This window comes from Lycorma delicatula, chromosome 9, assembly GCF_047948215.1.
Source record: "Lycorma delicatula isolate Av1 chromosome 9, ASM4794821v1, whole genome shotgun sequence".
In the NCBI taxonomy this organism is placed as follows: domain Eukaryota; kingdom Metazoa; phylum Arthropoda; class Insecta; order Hemiptera; family Fulgoridae; genus Lycorma; species Lycorma delicatula.
This window is the reverse complement of record NC_134463.1, coordinates 121759931-121782909: the sequence shown is the minus strand read 5'-3', so window position 1 is coordinate 121782909 and position 22979 is coordinate 121759931. Positions and strand designations below refer to the sequence as shown.

Sequence of the window (22979 nt, the reverse complement as noted above, 5' to 3'; positions counted from 1 at the left end):
GGAAGCCCTTGGAGCCGACTGAGTAGTAATCAACACATTCAGTGATTTCAAGATTTTTTAGGTCCTTGTACAACTGTCTACTATGTTGACTAAATTTACATGATTTGTTGATCTGTACCCCCAGGTACATTATCATGTCTCTCGTAGCAACTGTCCACCTAGCATGAGGTTTATTCTACCCATCATTCTTCTGCCTGTTAGTGTAATGTAATTTATAATATGTATTAAATTTTATTACATATAATTATTATTTTTTTTTTAAATGTTCATGTGTTACCAGTTTAATTGACTTTGTAGATGTGTTTCACTTAAATAAAAATACATCTTCATTAATAAAAAAATATATTCATGAATAATAATGTTTACTATACAGACAAGTTTCAATGATAGGCAAAATAAAGGCTTTTTTATTTTTGGATGTACTTTTTTCAATAAAGAATGCTGCTCTAAGTTTTTTAGCGAATAAAACATGTAACGACATAAGATATTTATTGAATAAGTTATTAAATTTATATTTGCATTTGTTAATATTGTTTAATGCAGGGAATCTACATTGGATCGCATTAATGTTTAATAAACAAAATTATTTTTACAGCACCTTTTAAAACAATAAAAAAGTAATTATATTTGACTTATCTGTTTTACTGATGTGATTATGTGTTTTACTGAGTCTCATAAATCTTCATGTTTAATCAACTAAGAACAAACACAAGTTTTTAAGTGTGCTTTTAACATGTTTGGTTCTATAAAATATTGAAATAGTATTACGCAAGATTATCATTATTATTAAGATTATTGCCCTGAGAAATTGCAATAGAATTTGAAAGATCATATATTATAATGCTATAATTTACATTCCTTCAGAACATCAAGCATTCGTATCTAATTCAAAGAATTAGGGCTTGATACAGCTACCCTTTTTACTGGATTTCCATCACAGTCCTATGTCAAAGAACAATTGCCATAAGAGCTTGAGCATTACAAATAAGCCAGTCTACAATAATTACATTAACATTATTAAAAATATCAGCTATTAAAAAACACAAACACCTTACATTAGAGTCATATTCAGCTTCTCCCATTCAGTTTATGAGAACCTATTTATTAAATGTCTCTGCCATTACCATTTCGTCCTTACTTCATGACCTATCGGCTCCCCAGTTGGTGTTAGTAAGGACTCGCATCATATCTAGTAGTTTGGAACATTTTCAATTCTTTTAAATGTTTGGCCCAAGTAAGACGGCTATCAAAAAATAAACCTAAAAACTTGACGCAAGTAGATAGTAATAGTCTCTCCGTTCAGAAAAATTTGCGTAATAGAAGGGTTTCATAGCCGAGAAAAACTACACATTTTGTTTTTTCGGATGAAAATGTGAAACCAGTAATCCTGGACCAAGCTTCAAGGTGAGAAATAGTGTTCTGCAGTAGTCTCTCTGCTGTAGGTGTTGAACGGCTTGCAATATAGATAGCAAAATCATCAGCAAGTAGAGAACATGAAACAGGAGCCTGCACACATTTGGTAATAGCGTTTATGGCTAAAGAAAATAAGATGGCACTCAATACACTACCTTGGGGCACTCCATTCTCCAAGATGACACTATCTAAGAGCGAATCATTCACACGAACACGAGCCGTTCGGTGATTTAAAAATCCCCGGATAAAAGCAAGCATATTGCCCTTGATTCCCCATTCTTTGAGAGTGTTAAGAATACCACGTCGCCAGGCTGTGTCATGCGCCTTTTTTATATCGAAGAAGATAGCGACGAGGTGCTGCCGATTTAGGAAAGCGTTTTGTATGGCTGTTTCTGTCAGATGAATCGGTGGAATTTAGAGAAGCTTGAGGAAGAGGAGGTAAAGAAGATTTTTGAGGAGGACATCGCAAGAGGTCTGAGTAAAAAAGATAAGATAGAAAATGTAGAAGAAGAATGGGAGAATGTTAAAAAGGAAATTCTTAAATCAGCAGAAGCAAACTTAGGCGGAATAAAGAGAACTGGTAGAAAACCTTGGGTTTCAGACGATATATTGCAGCTGATGGATGAACGTAGAAAATATAAGAATGCTAATGATGAAGAAAGTAAAAGGAACTATCGGCAATTAAGAAATGCTATAAACAGGAAGTGCAAACTGGCGAAAGAAGAGTGGATTAAAGAAAAGTGTTCAGAAGTGGAAAGAGAAATGAATATTGGTAAAATAGACGGAGCATACAGGAAAGTTAAGGAAAATTTTGGGGTACATAAATTAAAATCTAATAATGTGTTAAACAAAGATGGTACACCTATATATAATACGAAAGGTAAAGTCGATAGATGGGTGGAATATATTGAAGAGTTATACGGAGGAAATGAATTAGAAAATGGTTTTATAGAGGAAGAAGAGGAAGTTGAGGAGGATGAAATGGGAGAAACAATACTGAGATCTGAATTTAAGAGAGCATTAAAAGATTTAAATGGCAGAAAGGCTCCTGGAATAGACGGAATACCTGTAGAATTACTGCGCAGTGCAGGGGAGGAGGCGATTGATAGATTATACAAACTGGTGTGTAATATTTATGAAAAAGGGGAATTTCCGTCAGACTTCAAAAAAAGTGTTATAGTAATGATACCAAAGAAATCAGGGGCAGATAAATGTGAAGAATACAGAACAATTAGTTTAACTAGTCATGCATCAAAAATCTTAACTAGCATTCTATACAGAAGAATTGAGAGGAGAGTGGAGGAAGTGTTAGGAGAAGACCAATTTGGTTTCAGGAAAAGTATAGGGACAAGGGAAGCAATTTTAGGCCTCAGATTAATAGTAGAAGGAAGATTAAAGAAAAACAAACCAACATACTTGGCGTTTATAGACCTAGAAAAGGCATTCGATAACGTAGACTGGAATAAAATGTTCAGCATTTAAAAAAAATTAGGGTTCAAATACAGAGATAGAAGAACAATTGCTAACATGTACAGGAACCAAACAGCAACAGTAACAATTGAAGAACATAAGAAAGAAGCCGTAATAAGAAAGGGAGTCCGACAAGGATGTTCCCTATCTCCGTTACTTTTTAATCTTTACATGGAACTAGCAGTTAATGATGTTAAAGAACAATTTAGATTCGGAGTAACAGTACAAGGTGAAAAGATAAAGATGCTACGATTTGCTGATGATATAGTAATTCTAGCCGAGAGTAAAAAGGATTTAGAAGAAACAATGAACGGCATAGATGAAGTCCTACGCAAGAACTATCGCATGAAAATAAACAAGAACAAAACAAAAGTACTGAAATGTAGTAGAAATAACAAAGATGGACCGCTGAATGTGAAAATAGGAGGATAAAAGATTATGGAGGTAGAAGAATTTTGTTATTTGGGAAGTAGAATTACTAAAGATGGATGAAGCAGGAGCGATATAAAGTTCCGAATAGCACAAGCTAAACGAGCCTTCAGTAAGAAATATCATTTGTTTACATCAAAAATTAATTTAAATGTCAGGAAAAGATTTTTGAAAGTGTATGTTTGGAGTGGCACTTTATGTGGAAGTGAAACTTGGACGATCGGAGTATCTGAGAAGAAAAGATTAGAAGCTTTTGAAATGTGGTGCTATAGGAGAATGTTAAAAATCAGATGAGTGGATAAAGTGACAAATGAAGAGGTATTGCGGCAAATAGATGAAGAAAGAAGCGTTTGGAAAAATATAGTTAAAAGAAGAGACGGACTTATAGGCCACATACGAAGGCATCCTGGAATAGTCGCTTTAATATTGGAAGGACAGGTAGAAGGGAAAAATTGTGTAGGCAGGCCACGTTTGGAATATGTAAAACAAATTGTTAGGGATGTAGGATGTAGAGGGTATACTGAAATGAAACGACTAGCACTAGATAGGGAATCTTGGAGAGCTGCATCAAACCAGTCAAATGACTGAAGACAAAAAAAAAAAATGGCTGTTTCTAGTGACACTAAATGGTCAATGGAAGATCGTCCTTGTCGAAAACCACACTGTTCTGGAGATAGAAAGCCATGTTTCTCCAAGTACCATGTAAGTCTGCGGTTTACCATTCTATCCATTATTTTACACAAAACGCTTGTTAATGAAATAGGGCGGTAGCTTGAGGGGTTGGTTTGGTCTTTACCAGGTTTTAGTACTGGTATAATAAATGCTTCTGACCAGCCGGGTGGGAAGACTTGTTCGGAGAATAAACCGTTGAAAATATTCAAAAGTTGTTGTAGTGCCGAATTAGGAAGGTGTGAAAGCATGGAAAGGCGAATGTTGTCCGGTCCAGGGGAAGTGTCCCGTGAGTTTTTAAGTGCATGTAACAATTCTTTAAATATGAACGGAGTGCTTAATTCACCAACTGAATCACCAATGTTTAACGATAATACTTCTATTTGTATCTTGTACCGTTGAAAATCGTTATTATATGACGAGGTGAGAGACACCTAGCGGAAAGATTTTGCTAGACTATTTGCCACTTCTGAGGGTGATGAAAGTAGTTCTCCTTCATCAATAAAACCGGGAATAGATTGTTTCGGTGATCCGAAAATTGGACGAATTTTCTTCCATACAGTAGATGTGGGAGTAGTGCGTGAGATAGTGCTCACGTATTTCGTCCATGAATTCCTCTTAGTGTCCAAGAATACTCGATGGCACACCGCTCTAGCCCTGCGGTATAAATTTAGATGTTCTGTTGTAGGCCTACGATTAAATTTGCGTAGTTGCCTGCCGTCGATTCCTAATAGCATATTTGCAATCATCGTTCCACCATGGAACGAAAGGACGTCTAGGATTACCCCATGTTTGGCATTCTCAAGTATCATGGACGTAAAAGAAGAATATTGGTCGAGGATGTTCGCTCCATCGTCATACTGAGATTGGAATGCTTTATGGTATCCGTTCCAATCTGCCTTTTCAACAATCCATCTCCGTGGCCTTCTTTTAATCTCGCAGTCTACACCGAAACCAATATTAATTGGTTTTGGTGTAGACTGCCGTGAAAGTCATCACAAACAGACCAATTAAAATGAGGGAACACATTCGGTGAGCATATGGAAAGATGAAGGTTAGATACAGTACCAGTTGATAAGGACATGAATGTGTGTGATCCATTATTCAGTAGGCAAAGGTCAAAGTCTTGTCTCAATCTGTTTATCATATTTCCTCGAGTGGAGCAGAAGGTTGAGCCCCAGGAAATATGATGGGCATTGAAGTCTCCTACTATTAACGATGGAGATGGTATTTGCGTGAGGATTTTTTGTGACATCTAAAGCACTGAACTCAGTGTTCGGTGAGAGATACAGATTGCAGATATGCAATTTGAAGTGAATAGAGACCTTTACTGCAATAGCAGGAATGACAGTGGTTAGTTGAATTCTTGTAGCTGACACCCTATTCTTCATGAAAATCGCTACTCCACCACACTCCCTACTGTCTACTAGGCAGTCGTATCTCTCACAGAAGTATCCTCCGAGTGTAATTGGGTCATGTTGTAGAAGGTGAGTCTCTTGGAAACACATGATTAGTGGATCATGTGTGTGCGCTAGTACTCTAATATCTTCAATGCGGGACCGAATACCTCTAACATTCCACTGAATAATGTTCATAAGTGTAAAAAAAATAAATAAAAAAATTTCAGAAATTATATAAAAATTAGTTGTACGTGATTCGGTTTTTCTTTTTTGTATTTTTTATTTTAAAGAACTCCAATGCCCTAGGGTCGGGTGGTTCTTCAACCATATCCTCCAGTATATGAGGTGATGGTGGAGGAGATTTATTTGAATGGGATGCTGCAGTTAACATCCCAGGGGGGGTGGTTATGTGGGTTCCCTTTACGGGGAGCTTATTAGGTGGCTTACTGCCAGCTGTGATAGTCGCTACTTGTGCCGGTACGACTTTGGGAGCAGGGACTTTCGTGTGTATCACACTGTTGGATTCACTAACTGCGACGAAAGACATTTTATTCATCTTTGTCAGCTCTGAGATAGTGGCTGTAAGTGAAGCTACTTGATCAGAAAGCATCTGAACAAGTTTTTTAAGTTCATTGCAGGATCCGCACTGCTGATTTGACCGTATATGACAGCGTAGCACTCTTTGGGTAAAAAGAAAATAGAAAATTATGGTTATGATGAGAATACTCAGACAGCTCAGTTTCTTGTAATTGTTTTATAAAAAAAAGAAACCAATCACAAAAAATGTAAAAACGTTTTGTTATACGCAAAAGTAAACAAAAGAAAAAAAAATCAAAAAATTGACTGATATAGTTCCAAACATTTTTTTAAATGTTGGAATATAATATACACAAATTTTAACAGAGGATTAGCAATGAAAAACAAATAATTTTATTGCTCCCTATGATTAAAATTCTATACATGTGTTTAAATTATGCGGTTGTAATATGTAGTATTTAATAAATTCTATAATTCAAGCTTTGAGCCCTCTACTCTACCTAATCCTCCCAAACAGTATTTGAATGCGGGAGGTAATAGAGAGAGAACTAGTACAAACATTTCTGCAAGACCTACCTTAAAACTCTCAAAATTGTTGGCCAGATCAGTTGTAATCTAGATATTTTGCAGCCACCCAGCTGTTTGCACAAATGGAGAACCGACTGGAAAAATTATACCGCGAGTTAAACTTTAGCAGAATTTAATAGATTCAAGTTATGACTGAGGGGTGGAACTCGGTTTCTTTAGAGATTGATGGGACTTCTGAATGTTGTGTTGCTACCACTGGTTGCAATGTAGGTGTTCAAATCGGGTTTTGAAAGGTAATATTTATTTACAACAAGTACGAACAGCATGCATGATTTTAATTGTTTGCGTTCATTTAATTAAGCAAAGATCTTTTAAAACCTAATTCGAACACTAGTGCCTTGTCTAGAAGCATAGCTGGAACAATCCAGTGGCAGTCTCTGAATTAGCTTAATATAGAGCAAAAGCTAGATAAGACAAAGCTAAAATTTTTAACAATTTTTCCTGTACAAAAAGCGTGCAGTTCTAAAACCGTTTTCATTTCTTAAATTCAAAGATTTTCTTATAATACCCAAAAGCCATAAAACAATTCCAAATATATCGACAGTAACCCATGATGGTGGGGCAAAAACTTTGATATTTCGAATTTGCAAAAGCTCTTAGGACGAAAGTCATAGAAATCCTTTTGGACCTTAAAATTTTTAGTAAATCTGATAAAATTTTATCGGACTTTATCAGAGTGCTTAGTAGACTCCATAATATCATATTTCTGCAAGAGTGATCTCAGAGAAAAAATTGCATTGCACCATTGTATTTTACTCCAACGTTAAATATATATATTTCTAGCCAAATCTCCTTCCTTTGGAGAATATAAGCCTGAAGTATCTGAAGTTTTATGCAAAAGTGGATTGCCAACAAAAAATTAAATAAATAATTTTTTTGTTCTTCATCTCATTCTACTGGTGCAGGTGTCCAGGACATCCTTGTCCACATAGAGGTATTAAACAAAAGGTGCAGTAGGGATGTTTTTTTTTCTTATCTATAAAGATTCAGTAATGCAGAATCACATATAAGTCAAAAGAGAACAAAGCCACTGACTGGTAAATAACCCTAAAAAACTTTCACATTTTGGTAGGAAATCTGATGAGAAAATAATAATACCTGATAATGACCCTTTCCAGATGAATCGCACAAATGAAATTAATGCGCATCAATTTTTAAGCCCTGAAATCAGGACCGCTAAAAAATCTATTCTTTATATCTATCGGTACACAAAAGTATTGGTATATAATCCCGCCTTAATTTTCTGTTGTAACACAATATATTTAATTGAGAAATATCTTGAAAATCTTTGTACAGCTTTCTAGGTAAAGTAAAAGTGCAGGCGACGGTCCTAGTTCTTGCATCGAACAAATGAAACTTTAAAAATATTTTTATCAGGTTAGTTTCGATAATTATAATAAAGATTAAGCGAACATAATTTACTATACAACATAAATGCGATATACATTACAAGCATTATGTAAATTTCCATAGAAGAAAATGAATCGTACATAGATAACATTTACCGCTTAATAACTTTATCATTATCATAACCTCTACAATATGTCACTGAAATAGTTTAAGATAAATATGAATTATAACTTAAGATTGTATACATATTCCTTTCTGACAGAATCACTTCTACTTAAAAATATTAAATGTTTCAAATATATAAGTGTATGTGTGTGTGTTATATTTAAAAAATATAGACAAAATCATTTAAAAAATTATATAATTGTATTCAGACACCATCATGTATAATTACATTCAAAATTGTTTTACACTTTCTGTCGCTTAATGCATTATTCGAATTTACAATAAAAACCTTTGAACAACTAAGTTTCATTAAAAATATCTATAATTATTGACGTTTGGTGGTGCTAATACAGGTACTGTAGGTAAAGTTGAATTCTCCAGCAGATTAGTGGTTAACAATAATGGCATGCTTGATATTCCTGTAAATAAAACCGTTAAGTTAAAGCTAATTCATGAACACAACATAAGTTATAATAAAAGTAGATACAGAACAATAGATATATAAGTAAATAAAATAATTATACTGAATCGTACTAAATACTAAATTATACTAAAAAATAAATAATTGTGTAAGAAACAACACACAATCACTCTCACACACATACACACACACACACACACACACACACACACACACACATATATAAAATTTATAACAAACCAATTATGTTTATCAAACTGATATTTGAATAACGGTACTTCTAGAACTAAAATAAATAACTGTTTTCCAATTAGTTTCCTTCAAATTTCTTGAAAAGTTATATTAAAATTTGTTAATATATTTTAACAGCAACATATTTTTTTCCGTCATTATATTTCAGAAAAGTTTTAACGACTGAAGATTTAAGTTCTCCATTTATTTATTTACAGCAGCCACCTAAAATTAAGAATAGTTTACGACGGTCAACTTAGGTTAAGAGATGGCTCTAAGAAGATACATGCATGTATATAGAGCTATTTTTTCTGTTTTATGTTGGATATTATGAAAACTGCAAGAGTTGCAGTTCTGTGATCAATTTTATTTTATTTTTGAGGTTAAAAGTCATACAAAACCATCTGGTTTAACACCAGAAAGTTTCAGTATGAACTCATTTCACCAGGAAAACTGAAATACAGGAAAAATCGTTCACTAGCTGTAACTCAATAACAAAATGTTTTTTAGATATATGTTTGTATCAACGTTCTCAAGTAGAGCTTATTTCAAACTACAGTATATATATTTTTTTGAAAGACAGAAGATGACATGTCTCCGGTATGCTTACACCAGTAAGACAAATACATAAAATCTGTATTCGAGAAAATAGGCCATAAAGGAACATCTAATGTAAGTGCTCTGGTTAAATCCATCAATGTAAATCGCTTCACCTTATAAAGAAGTATCTTTATTGCAGAAATTCTGTAATAATACTACACGCTTATTGTCTGTTTTTCTTATAACTAATCACCTAAGTAAATATACTAATGAACAGTAAATGTAGCATGTAGTTTTTCAAACTAAGGAAAGATAAAACAAACATTCCCTGAGCTTGAATAATCGAAAAACTAAATTAAATGGGAATCTGTGGATTAAAATAAAAACAAAATCACACAGAAGATGCTAAGATTGTCCCTTTATGATGCATGTAAATCATTATTGGTCAGACTCAACTAGAGAGAGAAAGGCTCACCATTCTTCATTAAAGTGCTTACTATTTGACTAGACAGGAATGATCCGGTAGCAAATCAAATAAAATTTTACGAATGGTGATCCAACATCCCAAGAATTGTACACTCAGAGGAGTAAACTACTAATCGAATTTAGACATTACCAAGATTCAGTAAAATTTAAGTACACATTTCATCTGCACCCCAAAAGCTGTTACTGTAAATATTATGCTGTTACTTGTTAACCTATCAAAATGTTTTAAACACTGAATTTTGAGTTCTCTTACACGTTTAATTCAGGCAATGCATTCATAAAGTAGACCTAAATTTATGTAGAGTGATACTGAGATTTTTTTGTTAATTTAGATAATTTTACCTTATGACTCGTTCATAAATGAAGTTTTGAAGCAAACGTTTTGCAGCTGCCGATGGATGTAGGCTGTTAAATCATTTACATATAATGAACACATGAAGGTGGTTTTTAATAAATTTTATAGTGTTGTTTACAGCCAAAGAAAATAAAATTATAGAACATCAGTACTTTAAGGCACATTTTCCAGTGTAAATGGTTCTGAAGTTAAAAACATTGTTCTCAAGGAATCTTACTATGAAGCCCAGAAAATTGCATCTACATCCCATTCTTTTAAGATTCGCAGCATATCTATTCAGCAAGTCAATTTGTAAGCCTTTTCAGAATTTAAGAAGACAGCAAACGTGGCACTGGGATTCAAAGTATCCAATAAAACAGTCTGCTTCAAGAGTAATTCAGAGATCCAAGGGAGATCTAGCACTTCAAAATCTGCGCTCCTCCTATGCAGTAAAAAAGTGCTCATCTTCTCAAAATATCATATCAGAATGTATATTTCACCATTAGCCGGAAAGAATTTCTGGTTTCTTGTTTAAGCAATATCAATATTGAATCTCAACATCTTTATTTTCTTTCTTGTTGGTATCTTAATTTTTCTATTTCTTTCCTTTGATTGTTATCAAATTTCTCCTTCAATTGTTTCTTTTAAACATAAAAAGAATAGGAAAGGTGATAAGACTAACATGTCTGAGAAAAGGTTTTCTGGCCTTCCTAAATTTCAGCTTACCTTTCTAGATCTCTAATCTTATCACAGCTACCGAATTCTTATACATATTCTAAACAAATTTTCTTTCTCTGTATTTCAATCCTAATATCCTAACACATTTATTCGGTTAGACAACAATATGTAAAAAATTAATTAAATTAAGAGCTTTCTCAACTAAAACAATTTGAAAGCAATCTGACGCGATGAAATTTTTAGATGGTTAATTGAGTATTTAGGTGGTCTTTATTTTAATAAGTTATCCCAGAGTATGCCGACTGAGTATTTTAAACTCAATATCAGTCCCTCAGTTATAAAAAAATAGTTTTCAATTTCTTTTACTCATTTTTTAAGCGAACAATTTTCTGGGAATTCAATTAAAGCATTTATTAAATACGGAATTTCACCCTGTGGTTTTACATTTCATTAATCCATTCAAAAATTAAAGAATAGAATACCAAATTTACTTCAAGTTTGGTTTCATGTACATTTTTCCACAATCTATTTCATATAAAAATTTTTTACTTTTGAATAGTGAGTTTACATCCATCGACTGACCATTAACCTACTGATATCACATCCATAGGAATGATAAGTTGATCGTACTTTAGCAGCCAATCTCAATTTTCTCATGACTATTAAGCTACAGTGACAGGCTTACTAGATAAATTGGGGAGTGAAAATAGGATTCTCAGCGCCTTCACTGAGCAAAACTACATATCAGCATGACATTCAAATACAGTATGAGCTATAAAATCATTTTTTCACTCTGCTCACGAACCACAGATCAGCAAGCAGTAAAAATTAATACTTTTAGAGAAAGCAATGGTGACTGGTTCCTTTTGACATCAATGTTCTACATTTACCACAACCAAAAAAAAAAAACTGGTACAGGTAGTGCAAAACAAGAAATTGATTAATCCTTTTAATGCACTCTTCTTCTTTGTACATATTTCAAATCTATGTAGAAAAGCTTAATTTTTAGGTAGTCTTTCTTCTAAATATAAATTTGAAGTAATTTTTTTCATTTTTTGTTTGTTTTTCATAGCTTGAAAACCGATAGTCAGTTTAATTTTTCACTTACCAAATGATCACTTTTATCTGCATGCATATATTTATCCATAAAATCAATTATTGTCAGCCAGAGTGCAGTAAAAATTGACAGTGTTTGAAGAGGAGTAAGATGATGCAGAAATACCTAAAAATAAAAATCAAACAATAATTCATTATACCGTTTAATCTATACTACATACTCAAAAAAATAAATAACAATGAGCAATTTACTTTAAAGTACAAGTACTAAAATAACAATGTTAAGATTATTTTCTTACGCGCACATTTTTTACTTTATCACATTAAACCACTAACTGATTACAAAAAGGAAGTTTTCAACTGTTGTAACGATCGGTTATGTTTCATTTCCTCAGAGATTTGTACTGCTCCAATCCAGTAAAAATATAATTTTCACCTAACACTATGTTTGTCAACTCCAGATATTGTTTAATAATAATAATCATTATAGATATGAAAAATTGAAACAGCTTCATCAAAATAAATAAAATGAGATCGTATTGTAAAACCAAAAATTCTAATGTTACATGATTCTGAGGTAAGGATGAAAGAATTTTATAGAATTGGAAAATTCTTTCCAGCCAATTCATTTAGAAAATACTAATCCGATTCATAAATTTTCAGATTACACTACAAATTTTCAGATTACAATCCTTATAAAATTTCACTAAATACAATTATTATTACTGTAATATGTTAAGAAGACCTCTTCATATCAAAGGATATTTTTAACGCTGTGTATCTGGCCCATAGGTAAAGATCTGTAGTCGTAATTTTCAAAATGTGGTTTCACGACTACTTGATTGTTTCTGAAGCTTTTTCTTGATGAAGTAACAAATTAAAATTGGAATATTGATACTTTATAGAAAAAATACATGCATGAAAAAAAATAGTGCATGAAATACAATGATAATAGGAAGCACCTAAAAGAGAGACAGAAGCAGAAAGAAATGGATTAAAAAGATGTGTGTGTGCACGTGCATGCGTGTGTGTATTTTCCAAAAGAATAAACAAAATTCAGCACAATCCACCAATGTACAGAATCAAAATAAGAGCTCTAAAAATAAAAGCATAAAAATACCTTATGTCCATTCAGTAAGATAAACCGATTTAAACTATGATATGTTACGTTTGGTTGGTTCAAAGCAAAATATAATATTCCTTTCCTAAGTCCAGTACTCACTAGGGACATAACTATTCTATCACTTTTGTCCTAAAAAGAGGTTGTGTTAGGACCACCACTATTGCAGTTATGTTTTGAATTAATGCAGTATCTTACCTAGCTGTTTATGCATATAATTAGTCATGAATAGATGGCAAAAAAAGATGAAATTAGTTCTTATCTGAACTGCTTTGGACAAAAGGAAAGGTTATTACTATCGTCTTTAATTATTAAAATGTTAATAAGTAAACATTCTAACCTAACACCTCTTCAGGCTGATGAGAAGCTTTTTAAGCTATTAAAAGATTTGATCCACCAAAGTTTTAATTATTTAGTGGTAGTTTTAACATGAACTTTTGTAGACACAGAATATTTATATCATATCGATTTAATTTTTTTTTAACCGTAACCTTACATTTTCTTATTTGTATGTCTTACTACCAGGGGTCTTAATTATATATAATTGAAATAATTTTTACAAAATTAATAATAAGGATAAATAAAATTAGTTAGAATTTGTAATCATATTAAGTTAATGCAAGTCATTGTTCTAGGTTATGTTAGAAAGTTAGGTTAGCTTTTCAAAATAAGCCTGTAATCATCAACAAGACTGTTGATTTACAAGTGATAAAAAATACCATTAAAAAACAATAACACCTCATACGTAGCTGTAAACTCTAAATGAGATAGCGTTCACTTCTAATGAATTTAAAATAGAACTACATCAATTAAAGAACTACTAGATGCAAGAAAAAACAGCCCGAATCATGCAGTCAGTTAATTGGACTTCAAGATCAAATAATGTATTAATCTTTCAGCAGTTGATTAACTTTAGTTTACGTTTTATTGCAAAGACTTGGGAAAATGGGAAAAAATTGGAAAAACAGCTGCATTTCCCTTTAGTACATTCTTCTACTGATGAAGGTGATGAAGTGAAAAAGGTGTATGCATTTTTGAAGACAGATAATAGCGACTGCTTTAATGATTCTGGAAACAAAATTAGGCTATTAACAATAATCATGATTCAGTTCGATAGTAGTCCGAATACCACTGAAGTCTGATGTATTTCACATATGACAAAATGGGTTATTGGCTATGAATTAAAAGGTATTCAAGAAATACAATCATTCACTTCAGAGGATGATTTGATTGGTGATCTCAATTATTTGCCTTACAGTAGCTTTAATCTACTGGCAGGCTCTGATATCTCTTTTATTGAAAATTAAAAGTGTTTACCATGTAAAAGCCATGAAGAGCTTGTGGTGTCTCATGTAACACTAGTTAATGAAAAGATTGAAAACATTAAGAAATTTGTGCCATATTCCAATTCTGATATGGGTCATCATGTAGGTCATGAACCTAAAGAAAATGTAGGACAATATGAAAGAGAAAAAGAAATGCTACTTTTTGGATTAAAATGTCAGAAAAGGTAATGTTTGTGAGGTTATGTTCTTCAACGGGAAAGCTAGTAGCAAGTTGTGTTACGGGGTCTGGCTGTAAACAGGATTTCAGAATGAAACGTTCTCGTTGATAATTGAGGCTGACAGGAAAAATATTTGATAAATTTTAGTCTAAAGACAAGTCTTGGGATATGAAAAGACAGTACATTGTATCAAAAATTTATTCATCAGGACCAGTACCCAGAAGAGGAATGCGAAATTGTAGTAGAGAGGATCAAAGGAAAATGACAAATGTATACAGAGCATTTCATAATGTTCTTCAGAGTTTCAAAAATTCATTAACAAAAAACTATTTCACTCATAAGAATAAAACAAGTACTGTATGAAAGAGTAGTTCAAATAGTTTTTTCCACATACACTAGGCAGTTAGTAAACCATTTGCTCGCTAGGCGTCGACAGTAGAGAAAATGGCTGCCACGGGAAGCGAGAAGTCGTTTTGCGTGTTAGAATTTCACTTGTCAAAGTCAGTAATTTTTGTGCAATGTGCGTGTCGGTTGAAATTTCCTAAGGAGCCACCGAGTGACATTTCAATTCGTGCATGGTATAAACAATTCAGTGAAACCAGTTACTTGTGCAAGTGAAAATCAACCGTCGTCCATCAACCTCAGAAGTCAATGTCGAACGTGTGCATGTATGTTTCATTTGCAGCCCGTCTAAATCGACTGCGGCTGCAGGCAGAGAATTAGGAATTCTGAAAACAACATTGCAGAGAGTTCTCCGTAAACCTTTATTATGCAACCTGTACCATCTTCAAATAATCCAGCGTCTTTCTGATGGAGATAAAACACATAGGCTCGATTTTTGTTTACAGTTACAGGAATAGATGTTGTTTGATGAAAGTTTTGTAAAGAAAATAATTTTCAGCAATGAAGCTACTTTCCATATTAGCGGCAAAGAAAACGGTCATAACATGCGAGATTGGAGAACTGAAAACCCACACGCTTATGTGGAACACATTCGGGATTCTCCGAAAGCAATCGTTTTTTTGTGCGATCTTTCGTGAGGCAGGGTATGGGCCGTTCTTTTTTTATGGAAAAGACAGTAACCACCATGATATACCTGGATATGTTACAATTATGGCTTATGCCTCAGCTACTCAACGACTTCATTTTTCAGCAAGATGGTTGTCCTGCCCGTTTTCATAACGAGGCTTGACAGTACCTTAACACAACATTACCTCGGCGCTGGAGAGAACGTGCATCTGAAGAAAACAAACACATTATGCTGTGGCCACCAAGATCACCAGACCTCACGCCACGTGATTTCTTTCTTAGGATTACGGGAAAGATAAGGTGTTTATCCTGCTGATGCCGCACGATGTCGCCGAGGTAAAGAACTGCATAATCAATGCAATCAACTCTATCAAAAATGACATGTTAGAACGAGTATGGCAAGAGCTAGACTTTCGTGTTGACGTGTGCCGTGTCACCAGAGCAGCACATATCGAACATTTATAATAGATTTTAACAAAAACTGTTTGAGTCCATGCATCACCTCGTACAACTTTCATTTAGGTTAATGAAATACTTTTTTTGTACTGAATTTTTGTAACTCGTACGAACATTATGAAAGTTCCTGTATAAATTCTCATTTTTAAATAAAAAAAATACATGTCTGTCAGTCTATGTTTTTAAGTACTCTACAAATAAGTATGCCAGTGGTGAAGATAGTTTTGAAGAAGGTTTCTGAAAGCAGTATGATGTCATGTGATAAGAAAGGCAAACATGCACCATCGAATAAATTACCACAAACTATATTATTGAAGCAATAAAAGCTCGTAAGATAAATACCCAGCTTACGACAGCCATTATAGTCGAGAGAGAATACAAAAAGAATATCTTAGGTGAGGATTAAATATACATATAGTAGTTTTTCTTATATATATGCGTGTGATCAAAATGGAAATCAAGTAATGAGGTGGCAAAAGAATGGCTTTCCCTTAAAGTTTTTAATAAAGAGTATAATTCGTCAATTAAAGCGACCACTGGAAGAAAGAGCTTCTTTGTTACAAAAGAAAAACACTCATTAGGACGAGGCTGATAAATGCTATAAACTGAAAGCTAAAGGCAGGAATTGTGATGGAAAAAGGCCAGGAAGCCAACTTTTAATAGTGGATTTACAGAAACTCTAGCCTATCCCGTTCCTTTATGACAATCAATCAATTTATCTCAAGAAAGTTATGGACATTAAATTTCACAATGATGATCCAAAAACAACAGATTCATTTTGCATGATTATGATGAAACCACTACAGGGTGTAGAATTAATGAAATATCATCGTGCTTCTTAAAATGAGCAGGGAAATATTTGCAAGATGATATAAATGAACTTAATATCTGGTCTGATAAATAATTGTTCGAGCCAAAATAAAAAACACGATATGATTATAATGTACATGCAATTAATAGAAAAATTTACAAATTTACAAGTTATCAACCACAAATATTGTTGCCTGGGCACACTCGTGCAAATGTTAATACAATCACAGCATAATCAAAAAGAATAAAAAAACAATTAAAACCCAGGAAATAACATGCTCTGATTGGGGAAAATTTTTAAAGAAGGTGGAAAGAATATCCACATTGAAAGAATGGCTGTTGCTGATTTTAAAGATTTTAATTCTTTATTACACAAGGATAAAAATTTTAATTTAATAAAATAAATATAAAATACTGTATTTAAATAAAAAGTATTATACATTTTATTTTTAATAATTTAACAGAGCAAGACGCTCGAATACGGACATGATGGGGATCCAGGCAGCTAAGAGTAAACATGGTGTATATTTCTACAAGACTTCATTTGAGAAATATTTTCAAAAAGCTGACCTGAGAAGAAATACAAGGAAAAAATTTAATTTTTCTTGATTTCCTGTCAATTGTGAGAGATAAAATGCCCATAAGTAAACAAAAGTATGAACATTTATATACTGATCTAAAATGGATAGAAAAAAAATATTTATATTTCAGAAGTATACCAACATCTGAGAATATTAATCACGATTATTCAGATTGTGAATGGACATAAGATTATTACTAAACACAGTATTATTATTTTGTTGTGGATATTGTTAAAATTAACGAGTTTACAATAAATCAGATAGAAAATCGCTTGTTTCAATAAGACTAGTAGGCTACCTTTTTTAAGAAAATTCTCACAATGAAAATTATACATTATTCAACAAAAAAAATTTGACGTAATATTTTGTTTTCTTATTATTGCTCTTTGCAATTTATTTTATTATCTTGTTCAATTTAAATAATATTTTGTATTTATTTATATTCTTTTTACTAATCTTACTTTCTAGAGAAAACCTGCATACCATAATTTAAATAATCATAACTTTCAATTACTCCATTACTTTTTGTTTATGCATCTTTAAAAAAATAAAATTTTATAACCAGCACGTGAAAGATTATATTGAAATAGAAATACCTAAAAAATAAAACACTTTTTGATGCTTTGGTTTTGCTCCCAAGCCAAAAAACAAATTGAAGTTAATTGAGCCAAATTATTTTAAGTCCATTATTAGTAAAAATATAATATTGTGATACAAATAATTACTAGAAAAACAAAAATTGTCATTTTTGTACATAAAATTAAAAAAAACAATGTGGTAGTTTCATCAAGAGATTTAAAGGAATAAAAGTATTTTCCATTTCAAAATAGTTTCTTGCTTGTAGGGTGATATTTGCTTTTTGGACTTAAAATATTCCAGTTTCACTATTGAGTTTTTCTATCTTACCTTTATTATTAAGTATCCAGTTCCTAATGCCTGCGACTTGTACTTTCCTGGCTGATGCGCTCCTACTGTCAGTTCTAAGTTTCATTTATCTTTAGTGTAAGATACTTTTGGTTGAAAACCGAATGTGAGGAAATCATTGACAGATGATGATTTTACTTGGTGAAAATCCATAATAAAAAACTGGAAAACGAAAAGAAATATATTTTTAATTTTCTCTTGTTTTATTTAGACGTGACAGTATTTAGATACACAGTACCTTCTTCAGATGTTACAGAATACTAAAGCTAAAATGTTAGATATAAAGAACAAGGTAAATGCAATAAATTAGTAGCGATAAAGATTAAGTGCAAAAGTAAGGTGTGAACATACCCGTATGTATTAGTTACATAAATTTATCAGTTAATTTCAGAAAATGATCAGGATTTATATTTAGATTCATATTTTATCTCTCCATTAAAAGTTCATAGAAATTTATCTTAATTGCCTTATCCCACATTAACTTGGAAAATCTATCAGGTTGTTTAATTCCCCTGGCAACGTCAAAAATTAATTTTGTACTTTCCTCTCTCCCAAAATACATGAAGCAATTTTTTTTACTAAATTGGTTCAAATCCTCTGAAGCAGAATAATAGTAATAATAATAATTGATAACAAACTTTGAATTCTACATGAATTAGGGATATAATTATTCTATCACTTTTGTCCTAAACAGGGGTTGTGTTATGTCCACCACTACTGCATTTATGTTTTGAATTAATGCAGTGTCTAACCTAGCTGTTTATGTATATAATTAGTCATGAATAGACGTCAAATTATGATGAATATAGTTCTTAACTGAACTGCTTTGGATAAAAGATAAGGTTACTACTATCGTCTTTAATTATTAAAATGTTAATAAAGTAAACATTCTAACCTAACACCTCTTCAGGCTGATGAGAAACTTTTTAAGCTATTAAAAGATTTGATCCATCTAATTTTAATTATTTACTGGTAGTATTAACATAAACTTTTGTAGACACAGAATATTTATATCATATCGATATAATTTTTTTTTAACCGTAACCTTACACTTTCTTATTTGTATGTCTTACTACCAGGGGTCTTAATTATATATAATTGAAATAATTTTTACAAAACTAATAATATGGATACATAAAATTAGTTAGAATTCATAATCATATTAAGTTATTGCAAGTCATTGTTCTAGGTTATGTTAGAAAGTTTAGTTAGCTTTTCAAAATAAGCCTGTAATCATCAACAAGACTGTTGATTTACAAGTGATAAAAAATACCATTAAAAACAATAACACCTCATACGTAGCTGTAAACTCTAAATGAGATAGCGTTCACTTCTAATGAATTTAAAATAGAATTTTAAAACTGTTCACAGTCGCACAATAAAATTTTTAGCATTTTACATTTTGTAAAAATTGTTTGTTTAAAAATAAAAAATGTTTAATATTATGTGTTTTAGTTTCTTCATCATTTGATATATCTGTACCTCTGAACGAGGATATCTAGGTCTATTTTTAATGATAATATGTTCATTGGCCCTATATACTATTAAATAATACCATTAAAAACAATAACACCTCATACGTAGCTGTAAACTCTAAATGAGATAGCGTTCACTTCTAATGAATTTAAAATAGAATTTTAAAACTGTTCAAAGTCGCACAATAAAATTTTTAGCATTTTACATTTTGTAAAAATTGTTTGTTTAAAAATAAAAAATGTTTAATATAATGTGTTTTAGTTTCTTCATCATTTGATATATCTGTACCTCTGAACGAGGATATCTAGGTCTATTTTTAATGATAATATGTTCATTGGCCCTATATACTATTAAATAATACCATTAAAAACAATAACACCTCATACGTAGCTGTAAACTCTAAATGAGATAGCGTTCACTTCTAATGAATTTAAAATAGAATTTTAAAACTGTTCACAGTCGCACAATAAAATTTTTAGCATTTTACATTTTGTAAAAATTGTTTGTTTAAAAATAAAAAAGGTTTAATATTATGTGTTTTAGTTTCTTCATTATTTGATATATCTGTACCTCTGAACGAGGATATCTAGGTCTATTTTTCATGATAATATGTTCATTATCCCTATTTGGAAGCAAAGTAATTTTTGTATGTTAAAAAGTACTTAACAAAGTAGAAAGCATAAAAATATCTTATGTCCATTCAGTAAGATAAACCGAACTATCCTATGATATGTTAGGTTTGTTTGGTTCAAAGCAATATATAATATTCCTTTCCTAAGTCCAGTTCGCATTAGGGATATAACTATTCTATCACTTTTGTCCTAAACAGGGGTTGTGTTATGTCCACCACTATTGCATTTATGTTTTGAATTGATGCAGTGTCTAACCTAGCTGTTTATGTATATAATTAGTCATGAATAGACGTCAAATTATGATGAATTTAGTTCTTAACTGAACTGCTTTGGATAAAAGATAAGGTTATTACTATCGTCTTTAATTATTAAAATCAATTTATCTCAAGAAAGTTATGGACATTAAATTTCACAATGATGATCCAAAAACAACAGATTCTTTTTGCATGATTATGATGAAACCACTACAGGGTGTAGAATTAATGAAATATCATCGTGCTTCTTAAAATGAGCAGGGAAATATTTGCAAGATGATATAAATGAACTTAATATCTGGTCTGATAAATAATTGTTCGAGCCAAAATAAAAAACACGATATGATTATAATGTACATGCAATTAGTAGAAAAATTTACAAATTTACAAGTTATCAACCACAAATATTGTTGCCTGGGCACACTCGTGCAAATGTTAATACAATCACAGCATAATCAAAAAGAAGAAAAAAACAATTAAAACCCAGGAAATAACATGCTCTGATTGGGGAAAATTTTTAAAGAAGGTGGAAAGAATATCCACATTGAAAGAATGGCTGTTGCTGATTTTAAAGATTTTAATTCTTTATTACACAAGGATAAAAATTTTAATTTAATAAAATAAATATAAAATACTGTATTTAAATAAAAAGTATTATACATTTTATTTTTAATAATTTAACAGAGCAAGACGCTCGAATACAGACATGATGGGGATCCAGGCAGCTAAGAGTAAACATGGTGTATATTTCTACAAGACTTCATTTGAGAAATATTTTCAAAAAGCTGACCTGAGAAGAAATACAAGGAAAAAAATTAATTTTTCTTGATTTCCTGTCAATTGTGAGAGATAAAATGCCCATAAGTAAACAAAAGTATGAACATTTATATACTGATCTAAAATGGATAGATGAAGAATATCTATATTTCAGAAGTATACCAACATCTGAGAATATTAATCACGATTATTCAGATTGTGAATGGACATAAGATTATTACTAAACACAGTATTATTATTTTGTTGTGGATATTGTTAAAATTAACGAGTTTACAATAAATCATATAGAAAATCGCTTGTTTCAATAAGACTAGTAGGCTACCTTTTTTAAGAAAATTCTCACAATGAAAATTATACATTATTCAACAAAAAAAATTTGACGTAATATTTTGTTTTCTTATTATTGCTCTTTGCAATTTATTTTATTATCTTGTTCAATTTAAATAATATTTTGTATTTATTTATATTCTTTTTACTAATCTTACTTTCTAGAGAAAACCTGCATACCATAATTTAAATAATCATAACTTTCAATTACTCCATTACTTTTTGTTTATGCATCTTTAAAAAAATAAAATAAAATTTTATAACCAGCACGTGAAAGATTATATTGAAATAGAAATACCTAAAAAATAAAACACTTTTTGATGCTTTGGTTTTGCTCCCAAGCCAAAAAACAAATTGAAGTTAATTGAGCCAAATTATTTTAAGTCCATTATTAGTAAAAATATAATATTGTGATACAAATAATTACTAGAAAAACAAAAATTGTCATTTTTGTACATAAAATTAAAAAAAACAATGTGGTAGTTTCATCAAGAGATTTAGAGGAATAAAAGTACTTTCCATTTCAAAATAGTTTCTTGCTTGTAGGGTGATATTTGCTTTTTGGACTTAAAATATTCCAGTTTCACTATTGAGTTTTTCTATCTTACCTTTATTATTAAGTATCCAGTTCCTAATGTCTGCGACTTGTACTTTCCTGGCTGATGCGCTCCTACTGTCAGTTCTAAGTTTCGTTTATCTTTAGTGTAAGGTACTTTTGGTTGAAAACCAAATGTGAGGAAATCATTGACAGATGATGATTTTACTTGGTGAAAATCCATAATAAAAAACTGGAAAATGAAAAGAAATATGTTTTTAATTTTCTCTTGTTTTATTTAGACGTGACAGTATTTAGATACACAGTACCTTCTTCAGATGTTACAGAATACTAAAGCTAAAATGTTAGATATAAAGAACAAGGTAAATGCAATAAATTAGTAGCGATAAAGATTAAGTGCAAAAGTAAGGTGTGAACATACCCGTATGTATTAGTTACATAAATTTATCAGTTAATTTCAGAAAATGATCAGGATTTATATTTAGATTCAAATTTTATCTCTCCATTAAAAGTTCATAGAAATTTATCTTAATTGCCTTATCCCACATTAACTTGGAAAATCTATCAGGTTGTTTAATTCCCCTGGCAACGTCAAAAATTAATTTTGTATTTTCCTCTCTCCCAAAATACATGAAGCAATTTTTTTTACTAAATTGGTTCAAATCCTCTGAAGCAGAATAATAGTAATAATAATAATTGATAACAAACTTTGAATTCTACATGAATTAGGGATATAATTATTCTATCACTTTTGTCCTAAACAGGG

At 31.4% G+C, this 22979-nt stretch overlaps 1 protein-coding gene across 2 annotated transcripts; it reads right to left on the bottom strand.

Annotated features, from left to right (window-relative positions):
• Positions 1 to 8200: 8200 nt before the first annotated feature.
• LOC142329910 (Golgi-specific brefeldin A-resistance guanine nucleotide exchange factor 1-like) lies at positions 8201 to 22511 on the bottom strand. Of its 2 annotated transcripts, none has more exons than XM_075374843.1 (3): positions 22266 to 22453; positions 11820 to 11933; positions 8201 to 8440 (listed from the first exon to the last, which is right to left on the bottom strand). In XM_075374843.1, exons 1-3 carry the CDS (start codon positions 22434 to 22436, stop codon positions 8414 to 8416), a joined length of 312 nt encoding a protein of 103 aa, XP_075230958.1. In that variant the 5' UTR covers positions 22437 to 22453; the 3' UTR covers positions 8201 to 8413. The 2 variants fall into 2 exon arrangements, 1 of the variants encoding a protein (XP_075230958.1); XR_012757620.1 differs by lacking the exon at positions 8201 to 8440 and adding an exon at positions 18174 to 18353 and having other exon boundaries at positions 11848 to 11933; positions 22266 to 22511.
• Between the last annotated feature and the right edge of the window lie 468 nt (positions 22512 to 22979).

Excerpts from the sequence above, each read along its gene's own strand:
- LOC142329910 (XM_075374843.1), bottom strand. The coding sequence starts at position 22,436 with ATGGATTTTCACCAAGTAAAATCATCATCTGTCAATGATTTCCTCACA. Across the intron at positions 11,934-22,265 it reads CTGGATACTTAATAATAAAG|GTATTTCTGCATCATCTTAC; the intron begins GTAAGATAGAAA and ends TTTTATTTTTAG. Across the intron at positions 8,441-11,819 it reads CAGATAAAAGTGATCATTTG|GAATATCAAGCATGCCATTA; the intron begins GTAAGTGAAAAA and ends TTTTATTTACAG.